The sequence below is a fragment of the Peromyscus maniculatus genome, chromosome 6, assembly GCF_049852395.1.
Source record: "Peromyscus maniculatus bairdii isolate BWxNUB_F1_BW_parent chromosome 6, HU_Pman_BW_mat_3.1, whole genome shotgun sequence".
NCBI lineage: Eukaryota > Metazoa > Chordata > Mammalia > Rodentia > Cricetidae > Peromyscus > Peromyscus maniculatus.
In genome coordinates this window covers 125871729-125898602 of record NC_134857.1, presented here as the reverse complement: position 1 = coordinate 125898602, position 26874 = coordinate 125871729, and the positions used below count along the sequence as shown (strand labels likewise).

General features: G+C 44.2%; 2 protein-coding genes and 1 non-coding gene across 6 annotated transcripts in view; 2 read left to right on the top strand and 1 right to left on the bottom strand.

Annotated features, from left to right (window-relative positions):
- The window catches only part of Mcoln3 (mucolipin TRP cation channel 3), a 33820-nt gene extending 31720 nt beyond the window's left edge, over positions 1-2100 (bottom strand). The window contains exon 1 of one of the 3 annotated variants that reach the window (XM_006984735.4): positions 1874-2100. Coding sequence is in view for 2 of the 3 variants with exons in the window: in XM_076575120.1 (XP_076431235.1) it covers positions 1660-1735 (76 nt within the window). In the remaining variant the exon portion in view is untranslated. Of the gene's footprint in view, positions 1-1659; positions 1818-1873 lie in introns of those variants that run through there. The other 2 variants (XM_076575120.1, XM_076575119.1) reach the window with 2 other exon arrangements.
- Positions 2101-2487: 387 nt separating this feature from the next.
- On the top strand, positions 2488-2651 carry LOC121830651 (U1 spliceosomal RNA). Its single transcript, XR_006073869.1, has one exon. It is a non-coding gene; the product is annotated as a U1 spliceosomal RNA (small nuclear RNA).
- A 9503-nt stretch (positions 2652-12154) lies between these two features.
- Dnai3 (dynein axonemal intermediate chain 3) overlaps positions 12155-26874 on the top strand; it is a 61276-nt gene continuing 46556 nt past the window's right edge. For both annotated transcript variants that reach the window (XR_006073567.2, XM_006984736.4), the window contains exons 1-7: positions 12155-12409; positions 16478-16573; positions 16979-17017; positions 23167-23348; positions 24601-24705; positions 25301-25450; positions 26560-26759. Coding sequence is in view for 1 of the 2 variants with exons in the window: in XM_006984736.4 (XP_006984798.1) it covers positions 16492-16573; positions 16979-17017; positions 23167-23348; positions 24601-24705; positions 25301-25450; positions 26560-26759 (758 nt within the window). In the remaining variant the exon portion in view is untranslated. The remainder of the gene's footprint in view (positions 12410-16477; positions 16574-16978; positions 17018-23166; positions 23349-24600; positions 24706-25300; positions 25451-26559; positions 26760-26874) is intronic.

The window sequence follows — 26874 nt, the reverse complement described above, 5'->3', positions numbered from 1 at the left end:
CAGAGGCCTAGAACCAGACCTATGATCTCTGTAATGAACACTTGCAAGTAAAGATATATGGACAAGACGGTTTACTGAGTGACTCACTGAGTCACACTGCAGCTTCCAGGACGAGACTGATTTTTTTCCTTCTCTTTTATTTCTCTAAAATTTTATTTTATTTTATTTGGAGGGGGAGGGGGGTTGCAAGGGCAAAGGGTGGATTTGAAGGGACAGAGAAATGAATGGGATGGAGATGTGTGATGTGAAAGACATAAAGAATTGATTTTTAAAAAAAAAGGAGAAAAAGAAAGAAAGAAAGCTGAGCAAGCAGAGCTTCACCACGGCTTCTGCTCCAGTTCCCGCCTGGCCAAGTTCACCCCGTGCCTGACTTCCCACAGTGATGAACTGCGATCCTACAAGAGAGTTCCTGACTTCCCACAGTGATGAACTGTGATCCTACAAGAGAGTTCTAAGCTGATATAAACCCTTTCCTCCCTGAGTTACTTTTGGTCATGGTGTTTTATCACAGCAGTAGAAACCCTAACTGGGACAGACTTAAAACAATTTCTGTTGATTACTACATATGAATAACTACAGTAATGAACGTGTTGGAGTAAAGTGTGTTTGTGGACTACTGATCTGAAGTCCCACCAAACCCCTTTCCATTATGATACAGAGAAAATTAAACTTTAAACACACTAGCCATACACCGTGTAACAGTAACCGGCAGGAACAAAGAGAAAACAGCCAACCACCATTAATTTATTCAAAACGCTGCTCAGGTTGTTCCAGAAACCCAGCTTTCATTCCGGGCTGACTGCTAAACTTACAAACCATGGGGAGCCACGCTGGCCGACCAGGTATTGACCCCGCTCTTTTTCTGGTGTGAAGGCCTGCACAGGGACCCCGCAGGAGTCTACCTCGGATGTCAGGGTGCTGGCCCTAGACTGACTCACACACTTAGATGGCAGCCAGAGGCTAAATTGGGTTGAGCTGCACAAATGTAGCGATAGAGAGGGAATGTGTGATTTGGAGAAAGCACCACAAACTGCCCCAACCTGCTTCTTCAGCATCGCTGCTTCTCACCAGACCCCTCCCTTCTTTCCGCCCTCCCTCTCTGGTTCTACAATTTGACAAGTCTATGACTTCAGACAACTCTCTAGGTCCAAACCGAGCCCCAGTTTTCGCTCCTGCAAAATGAGAACAGTTCTACTCTCTCTGCCGCGCCTCCTTCCTCTTCTTCTATGCCATGGGACTACCCCTGTGGTGCTGGTTCCGAGCGAGAAAGCCAAGGCTGGCCTGCTGTCATCCGGACACCACACCCTGGGATCTCCGGCTTCTGCAACCTGCCAGAGTCCGACCAGCGCAGAGCCCGTGCTGTTGCCCCCATTTCTACCCCTGGCCACAGCTTTACAAAGGGAGAGCCCAAGTTAAGAGCAGACACGAAGCCACTCCAAGAATGGTCTCTGAGACCCTGGTGGGAGTCCAGTTGGCCTCCCGGGGCACAGGCTCCCAGAGAGAACCCACTCTGGGCTGGGGTGGCATCCTGCACGGGATTCTCGCAGCTTGCTTCCCGGGAAACACAGCTATGGACAGCCAGGACTCTGCTGTCTCCTCCAGACCTTGCCGAGGTGACGCAGAGAGGGTGTTTCCACCCCAGCCGCGAGCCCCACTGACCTGTGGTCCATGGCGGAGCCCCGGTTGTGCCAAACCGGTGCATCTCGCACTCCGCTCCCCTCTGTGTGCCCTCCATGGCTGGCGCAGGTGTCCTGGCCCCTACCCTCCCGCTTTCTGTCACCTGCTGCTGGAGACATCGGGCTCCCTCCCCGAGCGCCAGCAAGCAAGGTTCACACGACACCTGATGCCCCCGGCAGCGCTGGGCTAGGCTCACCTGCGGCCCAAGGCGCGCCGAGGGCGCACCCGAGGGAACAGCGGGGACCCACGGGGAGGAGTCAGGTCCTTCTAGCCGCCGAGGGATGCGACGCATCAGCGCAGGGTCACTCTGGGCTCCGAGCCCCACAGGCTCCAGCCATCCTCCCTCCTTTGGCCCCAGCCTCGTGACCCTACTCCCGCAAGACTCGAGTTCCCTGCCACGCCCTTTGTGGGACGGCCTTTCTCTGAGACAGGTGGGGAGGGGAGGCCGTCTGAAGGAGTGTGGCTGTGGCGCTGTCTTCTGTCTCCCACATCTCCAGCAGCCTGTTCCCTGCGCTCCCACCAAACATCCCCACCGGCTTTCTCTGTGAGCTGGAAAGGGACTGGTGAGGTGGATCACTAGGGGACCATTCCAACAGGTGGCATGGAGCTAGCAAGGCGGGGTGGGATGCACACGGAGGCTCACCTGCAGTCACGTTCACCTGGCTCCCGGGCCTTCCTTTGCAATGTGAACTCATTTAACATTGGTTCTACTGCTTATCAAGAACAGCAGAAACTTTGGCTAATTTTAATTACAATCACTTGGGATTTGTTTTAATTTATTGCTTCATTTTTATTATCTTGGGGGCATGAATCCTTACCTGGCAAGGGAGATACCATGATCACGAAGGTGCCTTTCCCAGGGCGAGGCTTCTCCATTGCACTCCGGATGTGCTGACCCCTGCAATTTCCCCCAGTGTGGGAAACTTATCTGCACAAATTGTGATAGTGGGGAGCTGTGTGCATGCTTTTCCTTGAAAAAAATAAATACCTTTTAAGTTGTAAAATAAGTAAATCTTCCTAACAGGGTATCCTATGTCCAGAGCAGACAGACCATTTTGGAAACTCCTAGATCAGTTCGTGCAGACAATTTATAAATGGAATTATTCTTTCTTGTGTCTTTTTGTGTGGGGAAGTGTTTTTAGTTTTGTTTTTCAATGGAGTGCAAAAAGTTTCTGCTGTTTATTAACCCGAATCCCAAGTGGGATAGCCAAGCTAGATGCTCAGAGGATATAACTGGCACACTCTATTCTCAAGTGCAATTTGGAAGTATGATTTAATCTGCAATGCCCACATGACTCCATACAGTTTAATGCTGACTTTCCTTTCTGTAGCTGAAGGTATCATTGTAGCAAGAATTTGGAATGTATAATTGTTCAGAAGCAACCTGAATTTTGGAGAGGTTTGCAGAAATGAGTGATGGCCCTCCCTCGGCCCTGGTGAAGCTGAGTTATGTCTAGTAGTGAATGAAAAAAGTTTGGCTTTAGAGTCAGTTCAAGGAGGCACAAGTCCCCTTTTATGTAACTTACTGACTTCTTTGTAAGAAGTCATTTACTCTCTCTTCCTCTCCACTCCCATTCATGTTTAATCTCTCTACTGAAAGGAATAGTGAATATTAATTAATATGACGCATGTAAAGCACTTATATTTTATGTGCTTATAGGTGTCCATTCTTGTCTTTGGGACAAAGCTAATGGAAAAAATCAACCATGTTCATGAGTTGCAAAGACTCAATATTGTTAAAGATATCAGTTTCTACTCAGCTCATTTATAGGCTGGATCCAATCCTAACAGGAATTCCAACAAGCTGTGTTTTAGAACTTACCAAACTGACTCCAAAACTCATATGGCAATGCAAGGAACCCAGAGAAAGAGTAACAGAACACTCTTGGTGAAGACAAAACTAGAGAATTTACCAAACCCAATACCAGGACTCCTAAAGCTGGCTGAGTGAGACAGTTGTGTGGTATACAAAAGGAATACATCTAAACACTGGAACAGGGTCTAGAAATAGATTCTTATGTATACGTCTGACCTGTTGATTTTTAACAAAATATCAAGATACTATGTGGGCGGAAACTAGCCTCAATCATCAGCATAGTGATGTTATTGGCTCAAGAGAACCCACTTATGGGACTGAAGAGATGGCCCAGGGAGAGAGAGTTAGTGATCTTGCAGAGGGCCTGAGTTCAGTTCTCAGCACCCACATGGCCGCTCCCAACCAACTCCAGCTCCAGCACCAGAGAATCTGACGCCCTCTGCTGGCCCTACAGGTGCCTACACACATGCAATTCACGTGAACTCGTGCCGGCACGCGCGCGTGCGCACACACACACCATGAATAAAAACAAATCTTTAAAAATAATCAGTATACACTAGCATGAAGCCAAAAGAATGCCGGCTTTGGCACCAGAGTCAAATATCTGAGTAGACATTTCTGGAAAACAGGGCAGAGGTAGGAAAGAAGAGCAGTTAAGATTCCGTCAGCCAGTCTTGCTTTAACCTTTACCATGTTATAGGTATGTGTTCCTGTGTTCCTGAACCTGCTGGTGTATCATTCTCAAATAAAATAAACGTGAGTACATTTATACATGCAAAACATATCATACTAATCCTTTGTATGGCTATTCCAAAAAGTAAGCTTTGGAAGTAATTTATATAAACCTCCAAATTGCCATTTTAACTTAAGATTTTGTGTTAGTGTTGCTAGGAAGTGCAAACATACAGTTTGAATATAACCCAGTCAACTCCACTGCATTTTCCAGGCATGCCTTGCACAAGAATAATTTGGTCAACAGCACATGACATATGAGATGGTGGTCCCACAAGATGAGAACAGAGCTGGAGCTTTCCCATAACCTAGTGTACAGCCATCATAGCATCTTAGTACGATTCATCTCTTGAGATGATGCGGATATAAACAAGTTAGCTCTGCTATCAGTCATAAAGCATCATCATACTGATGTGGATTGTACATGATACCTGAGGTGGTTTGAGTGAGAACGTCCTCCAGAGGCTCATGCATTTGAACCCTTGGTCCCCATTTGGTGGCGCTGTTTTGAGATTTATGAGGTATGGCCTTGCCGGAGGAAGTCGCCAGTGAGGGCAGGCTTTGGGAGTTAAAACCTTGAGGCACTTCAGTTTGCTCTTTCTGCTTGATGCTTACAGTTCATATGTGAGCTCTCAGCTCCCCCTCCCACCCCCACGGTGCCTACCTGCCGCCTCCACCCTGCTGCAATGGACTCAGATCTTCCGGAGTGAGGGTCAAAGCAAACTCTTCTCTAAGTCGCCTTGGTCATGGTGTTTGATCACAGCAATAGAAGAACAGCTAGCACAACATCCAAAAGTGAAAAATGACTAAGTTGCTGTCATTTACTGTATTTTTGTTGTGTATTCTATTTATGAAGAAAGGTTAACTGTAAAGCAGACTTAGGAAGACTCCTTTTGGTGGGCTTTCCAAAGAGGGCATCAATATCGGAGGCAGTGGCAACTCAGTGCGTAGTATCACCCTCAAAAGCCATCTTGTAGGACGAGGTTTTCAAGGGAAGTTGAAGAAAATGATGATCTTGACCCTGTATAATCCTGGGTTCGTGTGTGTTTTTGTCTTCATTTTTAACCGAGAGTGAACAACAACAACAAATAGGAATATCTTGTACAGTAAGGGTAGGGAGGAAATGTTTTGTACAGCTGCACAGAAGCTTGTCATTATTTTACTACTATTGAGATTTTGCCTTGTTTCCTTCTTTTAATTATTTTTATTATAAAACGACTGCAAAATAGTGATATTACATGTGGTTAAAATAGTCTTTTGTATAATTTTTATTTATTTTCTGAGAATAGACATGCACAACATACTTAGATTATAACCATCCCTCCATTACCTCCCTACCACCCTCAACTTCCTGTTCTCTTCTTCGTCATCTTTATAACTCACTGAGTCTAATTAATGCTGTCTCTAACATGCATGGGTGTGGGACCGTGCCCTGGAGCACAGGCAGCCGACCAGTGGGTATACACACAAAGAAGCATAGCCTCCCTCCACAGCCATCGCGTGCCGGGGATCTAGAATGGCCGAGAACAGGCTCTGGAAATGCCTGTGAGAGATCAAACAGAACAGGTTAAGGGAGACGGGAAGAGGCCCCGAACTGTACGCAGCATCAGCCGTGGGCCTGGGTCCTAAACAGGAGGAAGTGAGCTGAGGCTCTGGCATCGCCTCTCTCTGTTTCCTTCCTGACTGTGGGACCAACAGGGCAGCTGCCTCAGCCCCTTGCCTGCCCTCACGGACTGGGACACGCTCCAGCTGTGACCCAGATTGAACCCTTCAGTCTCGAGCTGCTTTCGTGAGAGTATTTTTATCACAGAGAAAGGAAAATTAATTATTACAGATATACATGCTCATGGTTACATTACAAATAATTTAAAGATGTCATTTTCCAAATTAGACAGCTTCAGGTACAGCACGCCCAACTGTTCAGAAGTGGGAGGAGACATTGGCTAGCCTCCTCGGGGGTGGGAGAACTATCATGTGGTTGAACCTATGACTTGTGCCCTCACATGATCAAACTATTTAACACAGATTCTATTTTAAACTCGAAACTGTCTACTTGGCTGACATAAGAATCACTTCATTCTCCCCTCCGACTCCCTCTTCCTCTTCCCCCCTTCTCTCCCTAACAGAAAGTTCTTTGTGGGAACCAGGACTGGCTGAGGAGCCTACCTGAGATCTTCAGGGAGAATCGCCCCACGTTTTTCTGGCTCACTCTGAGGGAAGCACTGTCCCCCCCACACTGACATTTGGAAAGTTTAGTTTGTCAACGACATTTGTCTAGACAATAACAAACTTAGGCTTAAATATAATTTTCTTACTTTAAATGCAGTATTATCACTTTAAAAACATTCAAAGTGCCCTAAAAGTTAAAAAAAAAAATTAGACATATCTGGTGTTCGCCAAAGCTCAGTGCCTGCTCACCAAAGCCTCTCACCGGTAGTAGTGGCTCTCCACCCACCGCTGTCTCCGAGCAGAGAGCGAGAAGTCTCGCTTTGTTTCCTCCCGGGCTCCTGCACGGGCCTCTCTGGAGACACCGGCTCTCTACACAGCACAGACCATGTGCAGGGACGGACAGGGCCTGAGTCATTCTAAGTCCCCATTGGACTCAACGGCTCCGCAGAGGAGAGGAGAGGAGAGGGGATGCCTCCTTCCTCTTACTCGCTTTAGTGGAACACACATTCCAATGCCTCACCAAAGCCTTTTTACATTTACCTTTTTATAACCACCACAGTCCGGCTGAGGAGCTGATTCTATCAATAAAATGCTTACTGTACAAATGTAAGGGCCTGGGTTTGACCCCTAGAACCACCTAAAAAGGCCAGGCATGTGGCGTGTGCCTGTAATCCTGGTGTTGGGGAGGCAAAGAGGGATGGATTCCTTGGGCTTTATGGGCAACCAGTCCAGCCTACTTGATGAGATTCGGGCCAGTATGAGAGCCTGTCTCAAAAAAGCAGATGGTTGGCTAGTGAGGAACAAGGTCCAAGGTTGTCCTCTGCCTCTACACACACACACACACACACACACACACACACACACACACACACACACACACACAGGAACATGCACACATGGGGGTTTATACATACACACAATGTTTTAGAATTGGTTCCTTCCCTCAGAGGAAACTGAGTTTACTGTACAAAATCTGACAAGTTAGAGAGAAGATTGATTTTTAAGCCTTGCCCCCAGGTCAGGTGTCTCCCTCTGGTTTTCTCATTTCTGAAGCTGAGAATTCACTGGGGGATGTTCCCCTGTTCCCTCTGCCATAGGCTAAGACAGTTTCCCAAGAACCTAGAAGTGATCCCAAGAGGTCAGAGTTCAAATGTGGATACCCTTTCCTTCTCACCTGCCCTCTCTTCCAAGGACACTGATGCAAATAACTGTACAAAGATGTTCTTCACAGCCCTCCATTCTGAGCTCTTAAAAAAAAAAAAAAAAAAAAAAAAAAAAAAAAAAAAAAAAAAAAAACAGAAAAAATCAATCTCATCTCTAACTTGTCAGATTTTCTACGGTAAACTCAACTTGAAATTTCTCTAGGCGTCCTTATTTTCCATTGTAACCTCTTGACTCACTACATCTTCACTTAACTAACAAAACTAAAACTAATTTTGAGTATCTTCAAGTATGAGGCAAATTTAATCCGTGTCCCCTGAGAGTTCATAGGTGTTCATTAGTCATCCTGCCACTCTCTTCTGGCCACTCCCACTGAAGAAAGGATTCTGTCAATCAGGAATCTGCAGCAGGAAGAAATCACTAATCACTTCCCTTTTCTTTTTTTACTTTCTTGGTATTGTGACTTTTGACTCATTCATTGAGGTGTGTCTAAAGACGACAGCAGGGCCCGTGTCTCAATCAAATCACAAGGTTATAATTTGTTCTTAAATGCAGTTATTGGATTGTGGGGAAATTTTTTAAAGGAAAATATATCGTTTGAAGGAATTTTTAAAAAGCCTTTGTTAATTTCTCTTGCATTTATTTTCTAGAATCAGCAATTATATATATTTGCATACAGTATATGAATGTGTATATAATATAATATATGAGTGCATCAGGAGCTGTGCTGGATGATATCCACTTAAAGGAGTGAGATATTACCCCAGCCTTAAAGTCAAGAAGGGAGGTGCCGTATAAAGTGGCCAGAGCTGCACATTGTTTTACTCAGATGGAAGAGTAGGAAAGAGTGACTAGTTCTCCCCTGTGTTTGTGTGGCTTTGCAAAGGAGATGGCATCTGAGCTGAGCCCTGAAAGATGAAGAAGGATCTCATGCAGCGGTGAAGATGGAGAAAGGTACGCAGACTGAGGCAGAAATAGAAGTAACACCACCGTGTCCACAGGAAAAGCCTTCCGTGGGTGCCAGCAGGAGCCACTGGGGACACATTCTCTCCTGAGACAGGATGTCAGAGCTGCCTAAAACCAAGTGATGAGCATGTCATGGCTGCCTGCTGTTTCTTCTTCATTCAACTCTATGTCTACTTTAGTCAACAAGGACTTTACACATTTTTAAATTGAAATAAATATGAATACATTGTGGAGCAGAAAGTCAAACTCTCAAAAAATTAATCTTTGTGTGAATGGGTCAAAAACCCGGTGCCCATGTGGAGTCTGGGCAGCTTCAAGTCTCCAGCTGTCACCTCTCACCTCACTGTATGAGCACAGGATGTGCCCACTGGGGTCTTGACTTGGGTCCTCACACTTAGATGGCAAGTGCTCATTCCTTCAGTCTACAGCCTTTACCCCTGAGCCATCGTGCCCCTGGGTTCCCAGAGGTGGACTAAAGCTGGGTGGCACTGTGATGACGATGCTGGAAATGGGGTAAGAAGGTGTCTGGTACCTGCCAGCTGTCTTTCAGGTCACAGTCAGAGTTTTGTACACGTTTTTATATACACATGAACATGTGCAAAAAGTGATGTCAGTACGGACCAATGGAATCGAATTGAAGACCCTGACATTAATCCATGCACATATGAACACCTGGTTTTTGACAAAGGAGCCAAAACTATACAATGGAAAAAAGAAAGTATCTTCAACAAATGGTGCTGGCATAACTGGATGTCAATATGTAAAAGATTACAAATAGATCCATATCTGTCACCATGCACAAAACTCAAGTCCAAGTGGATCAAAGACCTAAACATAAATCCAGTTACACTAAACTTAATAGAAAAGAAAGTAGGAAGCACTCTTGAACGCATTGGCACCGGAGACCATTTCCTAAATAAAACACCAACAGCACAGACCCTGAGCACAACAATTAATAAATGGGACCTCTTGAAACTGAGAAGCTTTTGCAGGGCAAAAGACACAGTCAATAAGACAAAAAGACAGCCAACAGAATGGGAAAAGATCTTCACCAACCCCACATCTGACAGAGGATTGATCTCCACAGTATATAAAGAACTCAAGAAACTAGACATCAAAATACTGAACAGTCCAATTAAAAAATCGGCTAAAGAGCTAAACAGAGAATTCACAAAGTAAGAACTACAAATGGCTGAAAGACATTTAAAGAAATGCTCAACATCCTTAATCATCAAAGAAATGCAAATCAAAACGACTCTGAGATACCACCTTACACCTGTCAGAATGGCTACAATCAAAAACACCAATGACAGTCAATGTTGGAGAGGATGTGGAGCAAAGGGAACACTCCTCCACTGTTGGTGGGAATGTAAACTTGTACAACCACTGTGGAAATCAGTATGGCGGTTTCTCAGAAAATTAGGAATCGAACTACCTCAAGACCCAGCCATCCCACTCTGGGGCATATACCCAAGGAATGCTGATTCATACCATAAAGATACATGCTCAGCTATGTTCATAGCAGCACTGTTTGTAATAGCCAGAACTTGGAAACAACCTAGATGCCCATCAACAGAAGAATGGATGGAAAACATGTGGTACATATACACAATGGAGTACTACTCAGCAGAGAAAAACAATGAAAGCATGAAATTTGCAGGCAAATGGATGGAACTAGAAAAAATCATCCTGAGTGAGGTAACCCAAACCCAGAAAGACAGTCATGGTATGTACTCCCTCATAAGAGGATTCTAGATATAAAATAAAGAACAATCAGACCGCCGCCCATAGAACCATAGAGGCTATATATATATAGTATGGAGGTCTCTAGGACGACTGTGGCTTATAATAAATTTCGGTTCTACTCAATTATTGAAAAAAATAGCCAAATGAATGGAAACACATGAACTATGAACCAAAGGCTGAGGGGCCCCCAGCTGGATCAGGCCCTCTGAATAGGTGAGACAGTTGATTGGCTTGATCAGTTTGGGAGGCAACTAGGCAGTGGGACCAAGTCCTGTGCTCAGTGCATGAGTTGGCTGTTTGAAACCTGGAGCTTATGCAGGGACACTTGGCTCAGTCTGGGAGGAAGGGACTGGACCTGCCTGGACTGAGTCTACCAGGTTGATTGCAGTCCTCGGGGGAGGATTTGCCCTGGAGGAGGTGGGAATGGGGGGTAGGCTGGGGGTAAGGGGAGGGTGTGGGAGAGGGGAGAATAGGGGAACCCATGGCTGATATGTAGAACTGAATGGTATTGTAAAATAAAATAAAATAAAAAGAAGGAATATAATAATAAAAAGTAAAATATGCCACATTAAAAAAAAAAAGTGATGTCAGGCTCGGATCCCTGATTCGGAACACTACATGGCAACTTAGAAAATAAACTAGAGGAAAGAGGAAGGGCCATGTCGGGCACCACTGTTACTAGCTAGGTGACAGATGAGGCCATCTGAAATAAGGAAAAGGCAGAAGGCAGCTTAGAGGAGATTTATCTTCAGAGACATATTCAGGGGGGAAAAACGGTATGACTTAGTAGTAGGTTGGCTGTGGGCAACAGAACAGGAATCAGGGATGACTCCTGGATTTCTAGTTTTGCCAACTGAAGGACAGGGATGCGACTACCTAGGGGAGGAACCTGAAATACGTCTGAAAGGTGGGGCTGAAGAGATGGCTCAGAGGCCTATCTCTGCCTTGCAAATATTAGGACCTGTGTTGGAATCCCCAGGATCCATGTAGAGAAGCTAGTCGTGCTGGTCCACATCTGTAACCTATGTTCCTACCCATAGAAACAACCAAGGGTGGAAGGCAAGGACCAATACCTGAGGCTGTCTTCTGACCTCCATATATGCACGCTGGAGAGAGAGAGAGAGAGAGAGAGAGAGAGAGAGAGAGAGAGAGAGAGAGAGAGAGAGAGAGAGAGAGAGAGAGAGAGATTTGAAAATTTATCTAAAGATTCTAAATTAATCTTGGCTCTGCTAAGCTGTGGCATCTATGTCCATCCATCCACCCGTACATCCATCTGTCCACTCTACAGAGGGAGTTCTAGGACTGTGAGTTCTGTTGTGGCGGTCAGCTGCATTACTTTCTGAATTTTGCCAGGTTACAAATTAGCTGTTCTAATTTGTATTTTTAAAGAAAAGAAAGAAAGAAAAAACCTGGAGAGACAAGCTTCTATCAATCATGGAGATGAAATGGTCCTTACAATCAACAGGGAGTCACGCTTTCCCTCTGAGACATGTATTTCCAGCTTGAGTCAAACTCTATACAATAAATTACTTTGACGAAAAATAAAATTGCACCACAGTAGTCAGGAACGTCCAGGACAACTCGAATGCAACTTCCGCTCCACACCGCAATTTTACCCAGGTTCTAGGCGCATCCCGCTGCCTGCAGTGCAGTCAGGTGGCTGGCCTCGGGGCTGCCCACCCGCTCCCCACAGGACGACACTTTGAGTATCGCTGCAGTGGATGCAAGGCAAGGCATGGACCTGGGGTCAATTGAAGCACTGCCCTTAAAAGATGGGAATCGCTGGCGCTTTCCTTGTGGGCGGGAAACTGCCGGCTTCTCTGGGGTTACGTTGCGTGACGTCACAACACGACAACCACTTACAAGCCTTGTATGAAAGAAACTGTTGGGAGCCGATACGGTATTGGTGAAAGGGGTTTGTCAATCTCCGCAAAAGAGATTCCCCCGCCGCCCCACGCCCCCAACACACACACCTCTTAGCAACGGACGCGTCCTAGCAACACCCGCCAGTCTGTTGTTGCTGGAGATTTGAGATTTATTTTTCGGAGCGAGAAGAGTCAAGCTCCCATCTCCAACCCTCAAAGGAGCTTTTCTCCCGGGTACTGCCAAGAGGCTGCTTTCTTTTCCCTTTAGTGGTTCCAGGTAAGGGCGGTTCAGAATGGAAAAGGAGGCGTGGGTGAACTAAGTATCTCATTACCATTTCAAGGGCGTTCGGAAACCTCGCGGAATGTGCTAGTGGCAGGGATGTCTACAAACAAGGAAAGACTGTTTTCACTATTTTCAAAAAGCTTCCAGCCCAAGCCAGTGAGACAAAAGAGCTACGAGAGAGCAGTGAACGGCGATCTAAGAATGCTGGGGACAGAGAGCAGACGCTGTCTCGTTCTTGCTCTTGCATTGCCTGGCACGCAGCAGGAGCTCAATAAATTATGCATAAATGAATATGAGAATGAAATAGTCCTGGTTACTCATCTACACGCGGGCTGAAGTGGGTAACTCGGGCATGGGAGAGGGCTAACCAAGGAAGATGAAGAGAGATCATGAAGTCTTTGAAGGAAGTTCTCGTTTCGTTCCCCTTGTGATTACTGTATGTGGGACCTAATTGCTGCTCGGTGCGGTTTCTCCTCCCTCGTAGTACGGCATGCTGAACGCTGAGTGGATCCACAGCAAACCCTCCGGCAGTGTGTTTGAGAACCCGGGTCAGCTCCTCACTGTATCACTGGGATGTGTCAGAACAAGACAGACTGAGGCTCAGTGAGAAAGCAGACCACCAGCGCAGGATTATCTTCTGATAAATGCTTCTAAAATCGCAAAAACGCTTCTAAAATGCAAAATCCACTCTTCGGAAGTAGAAAGGACTTGGGAAATTTGCATTTCAAGTGACATCGATCTTATACTGGAAGAGGGTGTTTTTGTATAGGGAAGTGACTCAACCATTTTATGCACATATAAATAGCAATATTTATTGTATACGATATGCAATGAACAGTAATGGTGGTGGTGGTAGTAGTAGTAGTAGTAGTAATGTGTGTGTGCATGTGTCCACACACCTGTGTAATTGCCCACACTGCAGCGGTATGAAGCAGAGTGGTGTTTACGATGTTGTTAAGTGTTTTAAGCCAAATGAAACTGGAATAGAAGAGAATGATGTCCGTGATTTTAATTTATGATTCTGGAGAATGAGATGGATAATACTTCATCTGAAAAGCTGAAAGGGCCATTTATCACAGAATATTTAAAAAGTAGAAATTTGGACCAGTTGGATGGCTCAGTAGGTAAAGGTGCCTGCCACCAAGCCTGGTGACCTCAGTTTAATACCAGTGCCCCACCTGGTGGAAGGGGAGAGCCAAATACAGCAAGTTGTCCTGTCCTACACACACACACACACACACACACACACACACACACACACAATTAAGTAACTAAAACGTAGTTTAACTTTGTTTAAGTAGCCGTGTGGCAGTGGTGCACACCTTTAATCCCAGCACTCGAAAGGCATTGCCAGGTGGATCTCTATGAGTTCGAGGCCAGCCTGGTCTACACAGTGAGATCCAGGACAGGCACCAAAACAACACAGAGAAACCCTGTCTTGAAAAAACAAACAAACAAACAAACAAAACAAAACAAAAAAATTGTTTGAGTAGAAAGTTCAGGGCTAAGGAGATCACTTTACTGGCTAAATGCCAGTCTTACAATGATGAGCACCTGAATTTGATCACCAAAAACCAGGTTTAAAAAAAAAAAAAAAAAAAAAAAAGCAGTGTGAGGAGATTGGAGGGATAGCTCAGTGGTTAAGATCACTTGATCCCCTTGTAGAGGATCCAGCACCACATGGTAGTCACAGTCAATGGTAACGCCAGTGCCAAGGGATCTGATTCCCTCTTCTGAACTCCACAAGGCCAGACATGGGTGTGGCACATGTATATACGTGCAAGTCAAACACACACTTGTAATCTCAGCACTTGTGAAGCAGAGACGGGAAGACCCCTTAGGCTTGATACTCAGCCAGCTTAGACTACATGGTGAACTCCAGGCCAGTGAAAGACCCTGTCTCAAAAAATAGTGATATAGGTAGACAGTGCCTAAGGCGTAACATCCAAAGTTGTCCTGTGGCACACACAAACATTCCCCTGTACACACCAGAGGAGTGGGGAGGAGAGAAAAAGGAAGGGAAAGGAAGAGAAATTTCTAAAAAGTCAGAATCATAAAATATTGATCAAAGCATAAATTGTACCTTTTTTGATGAACACCACAGCTTTAAATAGTTCTATTTGTGTGCTGACTAGTTTTATGTCAACTTGACACAAGCTAGAGTCATCTGAAAGGAGGGAACTGCAATTTAGAAAATTCCTCAATAAGTTCTGTCTGTAAGGCATTTTCTTAATTAGTGATGGATGGGGGAGGGCCCAGGCCATTGTGAGTGATGCCCTTCCTGGGCTGGTGATCCTGGGTTCTATAAGAAAGCAGGCTGAGCAAGTCATAGGGAGCAAGCCAGTAAGCAGCACCCCTCCATGGCCTCTGCATCAGCTCCTGCCTCCAGGTTCCCGCCCTGTTTGAGTTCCTTCAGTGATGGACTACAATGTGGAAGTGTAAGCCAAATGAACTCTTTCCTCCCTAACTTGTTTTTGGTTGTGGTGTTTCATCACAGCAACAGGAACCCTAATTAAGATATATTTGTAATGAAACACAGAAATCTGAGGGGTGGTGTAGTGTGGAGGTTGAGAGTATGCCCACTGCTCTCCATGACCCCTCATCAGTGACCTGACCCTTCCGGGCCTCATAAAATATGGATGAAAAATGACAGTAATAATAACACATGACTAAGATTAAGTTCATTGAAAAGCCAAGGCAGAAGTATCTTAAACTTAAAGCCAGTATGGACAGGCAAACAGGGAAATCCTGTCTCGAAAAAAAGTCCATTGAATTTAAAATGCCCATGAAATGCTTCAAACTGCCTGGCATCCACACCTGTAAGTGTGACTTATAATTATTACGATTTAAAAATATACACATTGGACTTTCAAGGCTCAACATGAAAAGTGCTTGCTATGTGAATCTGAGCAGTTGAGTTCCATCCTAGAACCCACATAAAGATGGACGGAGAGAAATGACTCCCAAAGACTGCCACACGGCACAGTGGCCCACATGCCACGCTCCTTCCCCCACTTTATGCATGCACACACATGCCCAGTAATGTTAAATAATGTTTTCAGTGCATGCAAGAAAGATATTTATAGGTGAACACACAGACACCCACATTTTGGTCAAGATTTTGTAATGAAGGGACTAGATTAAAAAAAACAACAAAAAATGATGATGTTTTAGCCATCAGCTACAAAATAATGCTCAATCTGTGTTGATGATGATTCGTTTAAATAAGACAAGCCTCTGAGGTGACAGAGTTAATAATGATTCAATTGTTATTACTTTTACTGAGCCCCACAGCCACCTTCTGAGGTAGATTTTATTATCCCCACTATACAAAGAAACAGACGGAGACTAAGAAGGTCTGTAGTGTGCCAGGACCATTCAGCTAAAAAGTAGAGACTGTTTGTAAATCTTGGCGCATAGACTCCTGAAATCACACCTGTACTGTAGCCCAGGCTGGTCTCCGACGCATGGCAATCCTCCTGCTTCAACTCCCAGGAGCGCTGCTTATAGCTATGGTCACTATACCTGACACCAAAATCACACTTTTAACCATTTAATAGGACGAGTCTATGGTAGGCATCTTGACAGGGATTTAAAGTCGTGGGATGACCTTGTCCAGTGCTACATCCTGTCAAAGCACCCTGGGACGGCACAAATAATATCTTAATGGTGACATGCTCATATGCTAAAATGGGAGTACGACTTAAATTATATCCATTTTAATGCTATGCTCGGATGTGTGTGCTGTGGGCCTGACGTGTCCCATGGACTTTAATCTCATCTGTGTAGCCAAGGCACCTGTGAGGAGACAGAACAAGGCAGCAGTGAGCAGCCACAGGGAATGAGCCCTCGGGGAATCAAGGGCAGCGATGAGACACCTCAGCCAATGCGCCATAGGAGCAGGGTCTCATCAGTCACATTGCTGTGGCGGTAAAACCTTCAGTCACAGTACACAACTAACCCCGAGTTCCCACTGACAATGTTAGTGACGATGTTCGCTGAATCAAAATGCTCATGCCTGGAAGTGTAAACCAGGACTTGATATGGTTTCTCTTTTTGTAGCCTACATCAGAGCCATGGCACCAAAACCACAAAAGAGCCCCAAGGTCCAGAGAAAGGGCCAGGGTGGCAAAAAGAAGATCAAACCATCAATACCAGGTAGGACGGCTTTTTTGCTTAATGAGATTTTTTATGGGTTATTTCTTGGTGTGTGTGTGTGTGTGTGTGTGTGTGTGTGTGTGTGTGTGTGTGTTATTATGTGTTAATGTATGTTGTTGTTTACTATGTAGTATAGACTCTGGCATGACCTACCAAGTAAAATGAAATACTTTTGGTATTATAAAGTCAGAGAGACATTGAATGGAGGTTAATCATCCCCCACTTGCTTCACTACAATGTTAAGGAAATGCCATAGTACGTACATCACTAAAGAGAAGGGCAGTTACCTGCTTCTCCTGTAACCAGTCACGTGGTAGTTGAATTCTCCAGTGCATATTTTTATTTATATTTTATGTTTGATGTTTTACAATTCTTTTGTAAATTTGGTATTTCCTTGCATTTCAGTTGTTGAAGAAGAGGAACCAATGAACATGGAGAGCATGGGTGAGTGGAAATAACACTTAGAATTTGTTATTTAAAGTCTCACTATGTAGCCCAGATGGGCCCCAAACTTGGGGTCAGCTTGGATTGCATCCCCACACCTGACCTGGAATTTTAAAAATAAAGAATAGAAATGAAAATAGAAAGCAAAAATTAAACTGAGAAATAGATTTTGTCAAAGCAGTCCTTTAAGAAAGAAATTTATTGAGACTGCGGATGTGGATAAATCCATGTGTGGAAATCTATGGCTGTGGACAAATCACATTCCAGGCAAAGCTCACAACCTGAGTTTGATCCCCGAACCCCAATAAAAGTGAAAGGAGAGGATGGAGAGATGGCTCAGTGTTTAGGAGTCCGGGCTGCTCTTCCAGAGACCTGGATTTGAATGGCAGCACCTACCTGGTGGTTCGCAAGCATCTGTAACTCCAGTTCCAGGGTATGTAGTGCCCTCTTCTGGCCTCTGAGGGCACTGCATGCATGTGTTAACACACATGACGGCAAAACACCTGTATATATAAAATAAGAATAATCTCTTTGTTTCCTTTTTATTTGTTTGTTTATTTATTGTACACCCTGGCACAGCTTTCCCTCCCTCCTCTCCTATTCCCATCCCCAATTCCCTCCTCCTGTTTCTGTTCAGAAAGGGGCAGGCCTCCCATGGGTAGCAACATAGTATGTGTGTTTCTGTAAGACTAAGCACCTCCCCCTATGTTAAGGCTGGGCAAGGCAACCCAATATAAGGAATAGGGTCCCAAGAGCCAGCCAAAGCATCAGAGACAGCCCCTGCTCCCACTGTTAGGAGTCCCACAAGTAGACCAAGCTACACAACTGTCACATATGTAGAGGGCCTAGGCTGGTCCTATGCAGACTCCCTAGTTATTGGTCCAGACTCTGTGAGTTCCTATGAGCCAGGTTGTTTCTGTGGGTTTTCTTGTGACTCCTTGACCTGTCCTACAATTCTGCCTCCCCCTCTTCACCAGGATTGTCTGAGCTCAGTCTAACGCTTGGCTGTGGGTCTCTGCATCTGTTTCCATCAGTTACTGTGTGAAAGCTCTCTAATGACAATTAGGGAAGTCATCAGTCTAATCACAGGAGATTGTTGGTTCAGGCTATGTATCCACTATTGCTAGGGGTCTTAGCTGGGTTCATCCTTGTAGATTTGTGGAAGTTTCCCTTGCATTAGGTTTCTACCTGATCCCCAAATGCCCCCCCTTTCCAGTCATCTTTTTCAGTATTCTTCCCACCCCCCTCCATCCACTCTGTATCCTGATTCCTCATGTTCCCATTCCCACCAGACTCAGTTACTCTTTCCAGGGAGATCCAAGGATCCCCACTTAGACCCTCCTTGTTACCTAGCCTCTCTGGGTCTGTGGATTATAACATGGTTATCCATTCCTTTACAACTAATAACCACATATGAGTGAGTACATACAATGTTGTGTAAATATGCCACATTTTCTTCATCCATTATTTGGTTGAGAGGCATCTAGGTTGTTTCCAGGTTCTGGCTATTATAAATAAAGCTACTATGAACATAGTTGAGCAAGTGTCCTTGTGATATGATTGAGCATCTTTTGGGCGTATGCCAAAGAGTAGTATAGCTGGGTCTTGAGGTAGATGGATTCCCAATTTTCTGAGAAGCTGCCATATTGATTTCCAAAGTTGCTGTACAAGTTTGCACTTCCACCAGCAGCGGAGGAGTGTTCCCCTTGTCCCACATCCTCTCCAGCATAAGCTGTCATTTGTGTTTTCTATCTTAACCATTCGACAGCCATTAGATTTTGATCTTAGCCATTAGATAGGTGTAATGACTCCAGGAAGGAACCTCAGAGTCATTTTGATTTGCATTTCCCTGATGGCTAAGCATGTTGAACATTTTGTTAAGTGCTTCTCTTCCATTTGAGATTCTTCTGTTGAGAATTCTCCATTTAGGTTCATACCCTATTTTTAATTGGAGTATTTGGGGTTTGGATGTCTAGTTTCTTGAGTTCTTTATATATTTTAGAGATCAGCCCTCTGATGGATGTGTGGTTGGTGAAGATCTCTTCCCATTCTGTAGGCTGTAGGTTTGTCCTATTGACCATGTCCTTTGTTTTACAGAGGTTTTTCAGTTTTATGAGGTTCCATTTATTAATTTCTGATCTCAGTGCCTGTGCTATTGGTGCTCTGTTCAGGAAGTTGTCTCCTGTGCCAATGCTTTCAACGCTATTCCCCACTTTCTCTTCTATCAGGTTCAGTGCAACTGGTTTTATGTTGAGATCTTTGATCCACTTGGACTTGAGTTCTGTGCATGGTGACAGATATGGGTCTATTTGCAATCTTCTACATGTTGACATCCAGTAACGCCAGCACCATTTGTTGAAGATGCTTTCTATTCTCCATTGTGTAATATTGGCTTCTTTGTCAAAAATCAAGTGTCCATGAGTGTGTGGATTTAGATCTGGGTCTTCAGTTTGATTCCATTGATCAATGTGTCTGTGGTTTTTATTACTGCGGCTCTGTAGTAAAGTTTGAGATTATGGATGGTGATATATCTGACAGTTCTTTTATTGTATAGTATTGTTTTAGCTATCCTGGGTTTTTGTTTTTCCATCTGAAATTGAGTATTGTTCTTTGAAGGTCTGCTATGGGATGGTCTGTATGTCAAATGCTCTGATTGGTCAATAAATAAAACACTGATTGGCCAGTGGCCAGGCAGGAAGTATAGGTGGGACTAACAGAGAGGAGAATTGAGAGAACAGGAAGGTGGTAGGACTCACTGCCAGCCGCTACCATGACAAGCAGCATGTGAAGACGCCGGTAAGCCACGAGCCACATGGCAAGGTATAGATTTATGGAAATGGATTAATTTAAGATATAAGAACTAGATAGCTAGAAGCCTGAGCCATTAGGCCAAACAGTTTAAATAATATAAGTGTCTGTGTGTTTATTTTATAAGTGGGCTGTCAGACTGCTGGGGTTTGGCAAGACCAGAGAGAAAACTCTCCAGCTACAAAGGTCTGTGAAGGACTGTGTTAGAATTTTAATGGAGACTTGAAGTTTTTGCCATACAGGTCTTTCAGTTGCTTGGTTAGAATTACGCCCAAAATATTTTATATTGTTTGTGGCTATTGTGAAAGGTGTTGTTTCCCTGATTTCTTTCTCAGCCCTTTTATTATTTGTATATAAGAGTTTTTGGAGTTAATCTTGTATTCAGCCACTTTGCTAAAGGTGTTTATTAGCTGTAGGAGTTCCCTGGTAGAATTTTGGGGGTTGTTTATGTATATGTGTATGGCGAGTCTCTGAAGAAAGAAATTGGAGGAGATATCTGAAGGTGGAAAGATCTCCCATGCTCATAGATTGGTAGGATTAACATAGTAAAAATGTCCACCTTACCAAAAGCAATCTACAGACACCTGAGTGAAGCTCCAACATCCTCCTCTGCCCCAGACCTTCCTCAGTCTCTGGGGAGCAAATGAGATCCCACTAACCTCTAGGCTCAAGTGAGTGCCTCTTACTGCTGATCTCCACAGCCCACTGCTATTGCCTCAGGTCCTGATGCTGTCCTCAGCGCAAGCCTTAAAGCCTAAATAGCAGCTGTTCTTGTTCAGTTTCACCACAGGCTCTGTTGGGCGGCAGAATCCTCAGGCCTTGCTCTATTCTGTCTGTTGTGCTGGAGCATGAAGGCACTGGACCACAGAGGATGCACATTCTATCAAGTTCCTCTTGTTCACCGTAACCATTGATTGCTTACCCCAGCTGCAAATAGCCTATAATGTTTACTAGCTTCTACATAAGGAAATGTTCAATCCTATTTTTAAATTGCCTTTAAAATGTTCAGTTAGTGAAAATGGATCCTTTTTATGAAAAATGCCAAGTTAGTAAGATCTGAATTGTGTGTCTAGTGGGAACAAAAAACATGAAATGCAATCTTGAGGCAGGAGAATCACCTCAATTTCAAAACCTGTTTTGCATAGTGAGTTCTTGGACAGCCTATGATTTCACAGTGTGAGACTTTGTTCCAGTTTTTATTTTTGTTACCATGATAAAATAACTGGACACATAAAACAACATAGAGGAGGTGGGTTTATTTGGCTCACAATTTCAGTTTACAGACCTTCAGTGAAGGGGTAGGTAAAGGCAGGAACTTCAAACAGCTACTTCCTTCACGTCCACAGTCAAGAGCAGAGAGAAACCGGTGCATGTATCCTTGCTTGCCCTCAGCTGGATTTCTCCTTTCTCATACAGTTCAGGACCCTCCCTCCTTGCCTAGGGAATGGTGCCACACACAGTGGGCTGAAACTGCCCACCTCAGTTAACTTAATGAAGTCCATCCCCTATAGACATGCCCATAAGGCCAGTCTACTGTAGATAATCTTCCCCGGGTAATTCTAATTTGCATTGAGTTGACAATTAAAGCTAGCAATCACAGACTCTGTCCCAAAAGACCTTTAAAAAATAAACTACAGTTTAAAAAAGAGAGCATGATTTTTTTTGCCTCTCCAGTTTCTCGGGAGGTGGGCAGCTTCTTGCCTTTTTGAATACCTATGTTAATTAGTATAGTGCCTGCTCTTTTTCCACTCTGGTGCAGAGGATCCCACAGTTCCTCCCAGCAGCTTCCTAAGGAAACCACAGAGCCTTTACTGTGTAGTCTATGCTAAACACCGCCATCTGCCAGACATTGCAATCACTTACCTGAAAAGTCAGTAACTAAAAAACCTTTCTATTGGTGCTTCTGAGGGCACTAAAAAGAGGTTTGTCCAGATTTCATAATTAATCTGTATTTCAAATGATTGTTGCAACAATTAATTGCAGTTTAGAATACATTCTCGTACATAATCAGAGTTCTGCATAAAATCATTTAAAGCCCTCAAATTACATAAATAATTATCCCGTAGAGCCACTTGGGGGCAGGATACCTCTGTAGGAAAATAACCCCAGCATTCCAACCTGAGACAACAGATCCTTCTCCCTTTGCTGGTCCCTCTGTGCAGCAGCTGGAAGGAGCATGGAAAATATGCAGCAGTATGAGAGATGGAGGAAGTGAGACTTGACCCTGGGACCCCAGGAATGCTGAAATGAGAGATTGTGCTGTAGGGAGACAGAGACTGACTTGGCAGGAGCTAGTGGTGTTGAATAGCATGAGAAACTGGAAGACATCTTGAGTGAAGGTGGCCGGTGACTGGCAGAACTCCTTGCCCCGTTGCATCCTCTGAACCAGGATGTGCCACTGCTAGGGACCGGTCTGGGGTAGAATGAAGAAGCAAGGCCAGGGAGAGGAACAGAAGTTGGAAGGACCTAAAGGAAAACCACCACACCTTCAGACCAGGACTTCCACTTCTAAAACTATCCCAAAGAAAGGGTCTGTAATACAAGAACAATTCATAAGCTTTTTTAATTTATAAGAGTAGTTATAGTAATTGAAACAAATAAGAAAAACTGAGCGCTCATCAGCAAGAAGATGGTCAAGTGCAGGAATAAATTAATTTAAAATAATATTTCAGTGATGTTATTTAATGTCATAGTAGAAATCCATGTGAGGTAACAGTAAAATGTTAAAAGCAGGATTCAGAATTTCTTAAAAGGTCTAGATGGGATAGATAGAAGAAAATATTAATAAGTTGTTCCTTGGAGGATATTAATAAGCCATTGACATTTTCTTTTTATTTTGCTCAAGATTTTGTGTGTATGCATGCATGTTTGTGTTTGACTGCATGCATGTGGGTACACATGTGTGCATGCATGTGGAGGTCAGAGATATCATATATTCTTCAGCCACCTGTTACATCTTTATTTGAGATAGGGTCTCTCGTTGGCCTGGAACCTCTCCACGTAGGTGAGGCTGCCTAGCCAGGAGCTCCAGAGATCTGCCTGTCTCTATCTCCTGACTCACTGTTGCTGGCATGATAAGGATATCCCACAATGCCCACCTTTTACCTGGATGCTGTGGATGGAAGTCGGGTCCTCAGGTTTGAAAGGAAAGGTTACTGACTGAGTCATCTTTAAAGCCTATGGTTCAAAATGTTTACAGGGAATGTAGTCAACTTAAAATGTAAGAACAATAAATTTAGAGTCTCAAATTTTTAACCAAGAAAATCATTAAAAATTGCACATTTCCTGATGTTAGTATTTTAAGTTGTACTTAATGACCAAATTCTACTTTGTTCTCACAGGTCATCCAGAAATTTATCCATTAGTATTAACTACCAGGACCCAGGAAATATTCAACTGTCGAGCAGATGAAGATTTCACAGATGAGCAACCGTATAAGCTCATCAAAAAAGATGAAATCTTGGCAGACATGCTAAACCGAGCTGCAATATCAGACTTCTACCCGGTCAAAAAAATTGTTCGGGTAAATACATGCTTGCTCTTTGCCCTCAGTCTTACCTCAAGAACGTCCCAGGAAAGAAGCACAAGTTAGAGAAGATTTGGCATTCAATTCTGGCATTCCCTTTACGTTTAGGCCCCTGGAAATCCTCTATCAGGTGCTAGGTGAAAGGTTCATTCTTACCCTATAACTTAAAATAGGAATCTAGCTGGGCATGGTGGCGCCTGGGAGGCTGAGGCAGGAGAATCATGAGTCTGAGGACAACTTGGGACACATAGATAGCAACTTGCAGGCCATCCTGGGCTGCAAAGTAAGATCTTTGCTCCACTGTTTTTTCTTATACTGCTTTAGGTTGTTTAAGCCATAGTTTTGGTCCTGTTTTGCCTCCAAGCGTGTAGACCACACTATCAAACAGTGCTCATGCCTCTCTCTCTCTCTCTCTCTCTCTCTCTCTCTCTCTCTCTCTCTCTCTCTCTCTCTCTCTCTCTTTCTCTCTCTCTCTCTTTTCTTTTTTGTGTGTGTGTGTGTGTTGGGATGGGTAATTGTACCCCTGTGAGTGCAGGTGCATGTGTGTGCACGTGTTGAGGAAACTGGGAGTCAACCTCAGGTAACCTCCTCAACAGCATTCCACTTTTTCTAGACAAGGCCACTCACTGAACCTGGAATCCATCAATTAGGCTGGGCTGGCAGGCCAATGGGTTTCGGGACTCCTCCTCTCCCCCCCCCCCCATCCCAACACTGAAGTTAGAGACAAGGCCACTGTGCCTGAACTCAGGTTCTCATGCTTGCATGGAAGACAGTCACCAACTGGGTTCTCTCCCCCAGCCTCGATGTTTTCCTCCTTCTGTTAGCATTAAAATTGCATTGTAATGGGCCTGGAGAGATGACTCAGCTATTCAGAGAACTGCCTGCTCTTTCAAAGGAGCTTTGGGGCCCAACATCTGCATGGTGACTCACAACCAGCTAACTCCAGTTCCAGGGAATCCAGCTTTCTCTTCTGACTGCCACGGAAACCAGACATGCACATGGTGTACATAAATACATTCAAACAAAACACATAAAAATGAAAATAAATAAATCTGTTTTTTAAAATTGCATGATAAAATTTCCAGGGACCCATTGTATTTTTAAGACCTTTTTAATTAAATAATTTAGAGGTTTGGGTGTAGCAGGCAGATTATCACCACGTTTACATTTCAGAGCATGTGGATTTGATGTTAGCACCAGCACAAACTGAATGAGCTCTGACCCTCGCCCTCTGCTGATGTCCCCACAGGAATACCCAGGGGACGAGCTGTTGCTTGTTTATGACAAGGACTTCAAATATGGACTCAACTTTTACCTCATTGGGACTGAGGAAGGCAAGGAAAACTTCTTAAAGGTAAGTAAACCCTAAGCCCTTGCAGGCTGGTGCTTCTGGGGCACCCCTAGGCCCCTAGACCTGGCCGTGGTCCCTGAGCTCAGCTCAGCTTCAGAATAGTGAGATTCGACCTGAATCTGTAGAGGAACTTGGGAGTATAAATTATACCTTAGGGCTATCCCAAGTAGAACACACACAGACACACACAGACACACACACACACACACACACACACACACACACACACACACACACACTTTCCTCTTATCAAATAACCCATCATAAATTCAGGGAAACCAAGTTTTATATTTTAGTCATGAAACTAAGCAATCCGTATTATTTGTAAAGACATGCGGTAAATGATGTTTTCTTGGCATGTGGGGTGTCCTCTCCTTCCTCCTCATCTTTGTCTTTCCTTGTTGTCTTTCTGTATGTCTTGCTTTTTAATTATTTATTCTTCTCCCACAACCACCCCCTTTTTGCTTATGAAAACGTAAGTTGACAGCGATATAGGAAATGCTTCATACACCCATATAAGTCAAGCTAGCTGCATAGGATACACACAAGGAATATATGATTGGCCCTACGTTCTCGAATGCTTCTTGTTCTGCTCTAGACCCCAGAAGTGCCAGAAGAACAAGAAGAACTCAAGGAACATACTCCAGAAGACCTGTACATCTACAAACCACCCGTGTCCAAGCCGTGGGTGTCTTTGGGCAGTGAGAAAGAAATCGAGGAAGAATCTGTCAAGGAATCGAAAAGACGGGTCAGAGTCTTAGATGCTTTCCAGTCTTTATTTCCCTCTAACCAAATAGTATTCTTTCCTGAGAGATCCTGAACTTCACTGTATGTGCTATTGGAAAGTGTGGGGTTTCTTTTTTTTCTTTTCTTTTTTGTTTTTTCTAATAGAAGAATGGCCTCTTTCTTTGGCAGGTGTTATGGACTGAATCTGTTCCCCCAGAGTTTAACACTATTGGTATGGGGGGAGGGGAGAAATCTTTGCAAATATAATTATCCCTAATGAGGTCACAAATAGAATAGGTCCCTACTCTGATTTGACTAATGTTCTTATGAGAAGTTGATCATTTATAGATGTAGACAGGAATGCCATATAAAGAAGACAGAGAATTGGACCTCGAGTCCTCAATGCCCTCAGTTCAATCCCCAGCATGCATGCTTGCTCCAAGACTGTATGGACCTCAGGGAGACTATATCTATGATCAAGGAACAATGAAGGCTACTAGCTGGCACCAGGGGTCAAGTTCTCTTTGCCCCCCAGCCAGACAGTTTCAGGTGTCTGGCCCCTACAGCTGTTGGAATAAAGTCCTATGTTTTAAGTCACCCCAGTTGTGGTAGTTGGTTATGGCAGTGGTAGAAAAGGAACGCAGTGGTATTTCCTCCTAGAGCAACTCCTGAGGGGAGGATTGTATGCAATTGGCTGCGGGGGGGGGGGGGTGCTGGATAGGAAGTAAGCCCTCCAAGGGAGCAAGCCTGCCATAGTCTCTAAGAAGGAAGGCTTTGTCCTGAGTCCATAGGGGAACTCCGGAGTACAAATTAAACTCAGGGTTATCCCAAATAGAAGCCACAAAGATGGACTTCCACATGCCTCCTATCAATCCACTACTGGTCAAGAGGTAAACTCCCAATTACTTCCTGTCCTTTTTGTCTACAGGCAAAGACCTTAGTCATGGTGAACATAGCTTCACTGAGAAGCAGTGGCTGCAGGCTGTGGGAACAAAAGCCACACAGAACTAGAGAGGGGTGGCAAGAGTCCAGAGGAGTCTGAGAGGTTCTGGACAGCCCAACACCGTATCAGACATCCATTTTTCTCCAGTGACTTCATTAGGTTCTCTTTAACGTTTATGTGTGTTACAGGTGACATACATGATTTCTAGAAAACGAAGTCAATTTGGTGCACCTGTGACTTTCAGTGACCAGAATGCTTCTAGCATAAAAGATGCCTACATTGAGTGCACTTCTTACACAGATAAAAATTTTACACTCAACCAAGTTGAGAAAGATATTGGCTTGCAAGTCATTCCTGAGGTCAAGGGTGTAAGCACTCAGACAAAATGGTAGGTATGGCATGATATAACAGACAATTCAGGAAGACTGAATTATACCCACTAATTCTCTTTTGAAAATCTTAAGGAATAAGATACAAGTATATGCTACAAACTATGAAGCAGG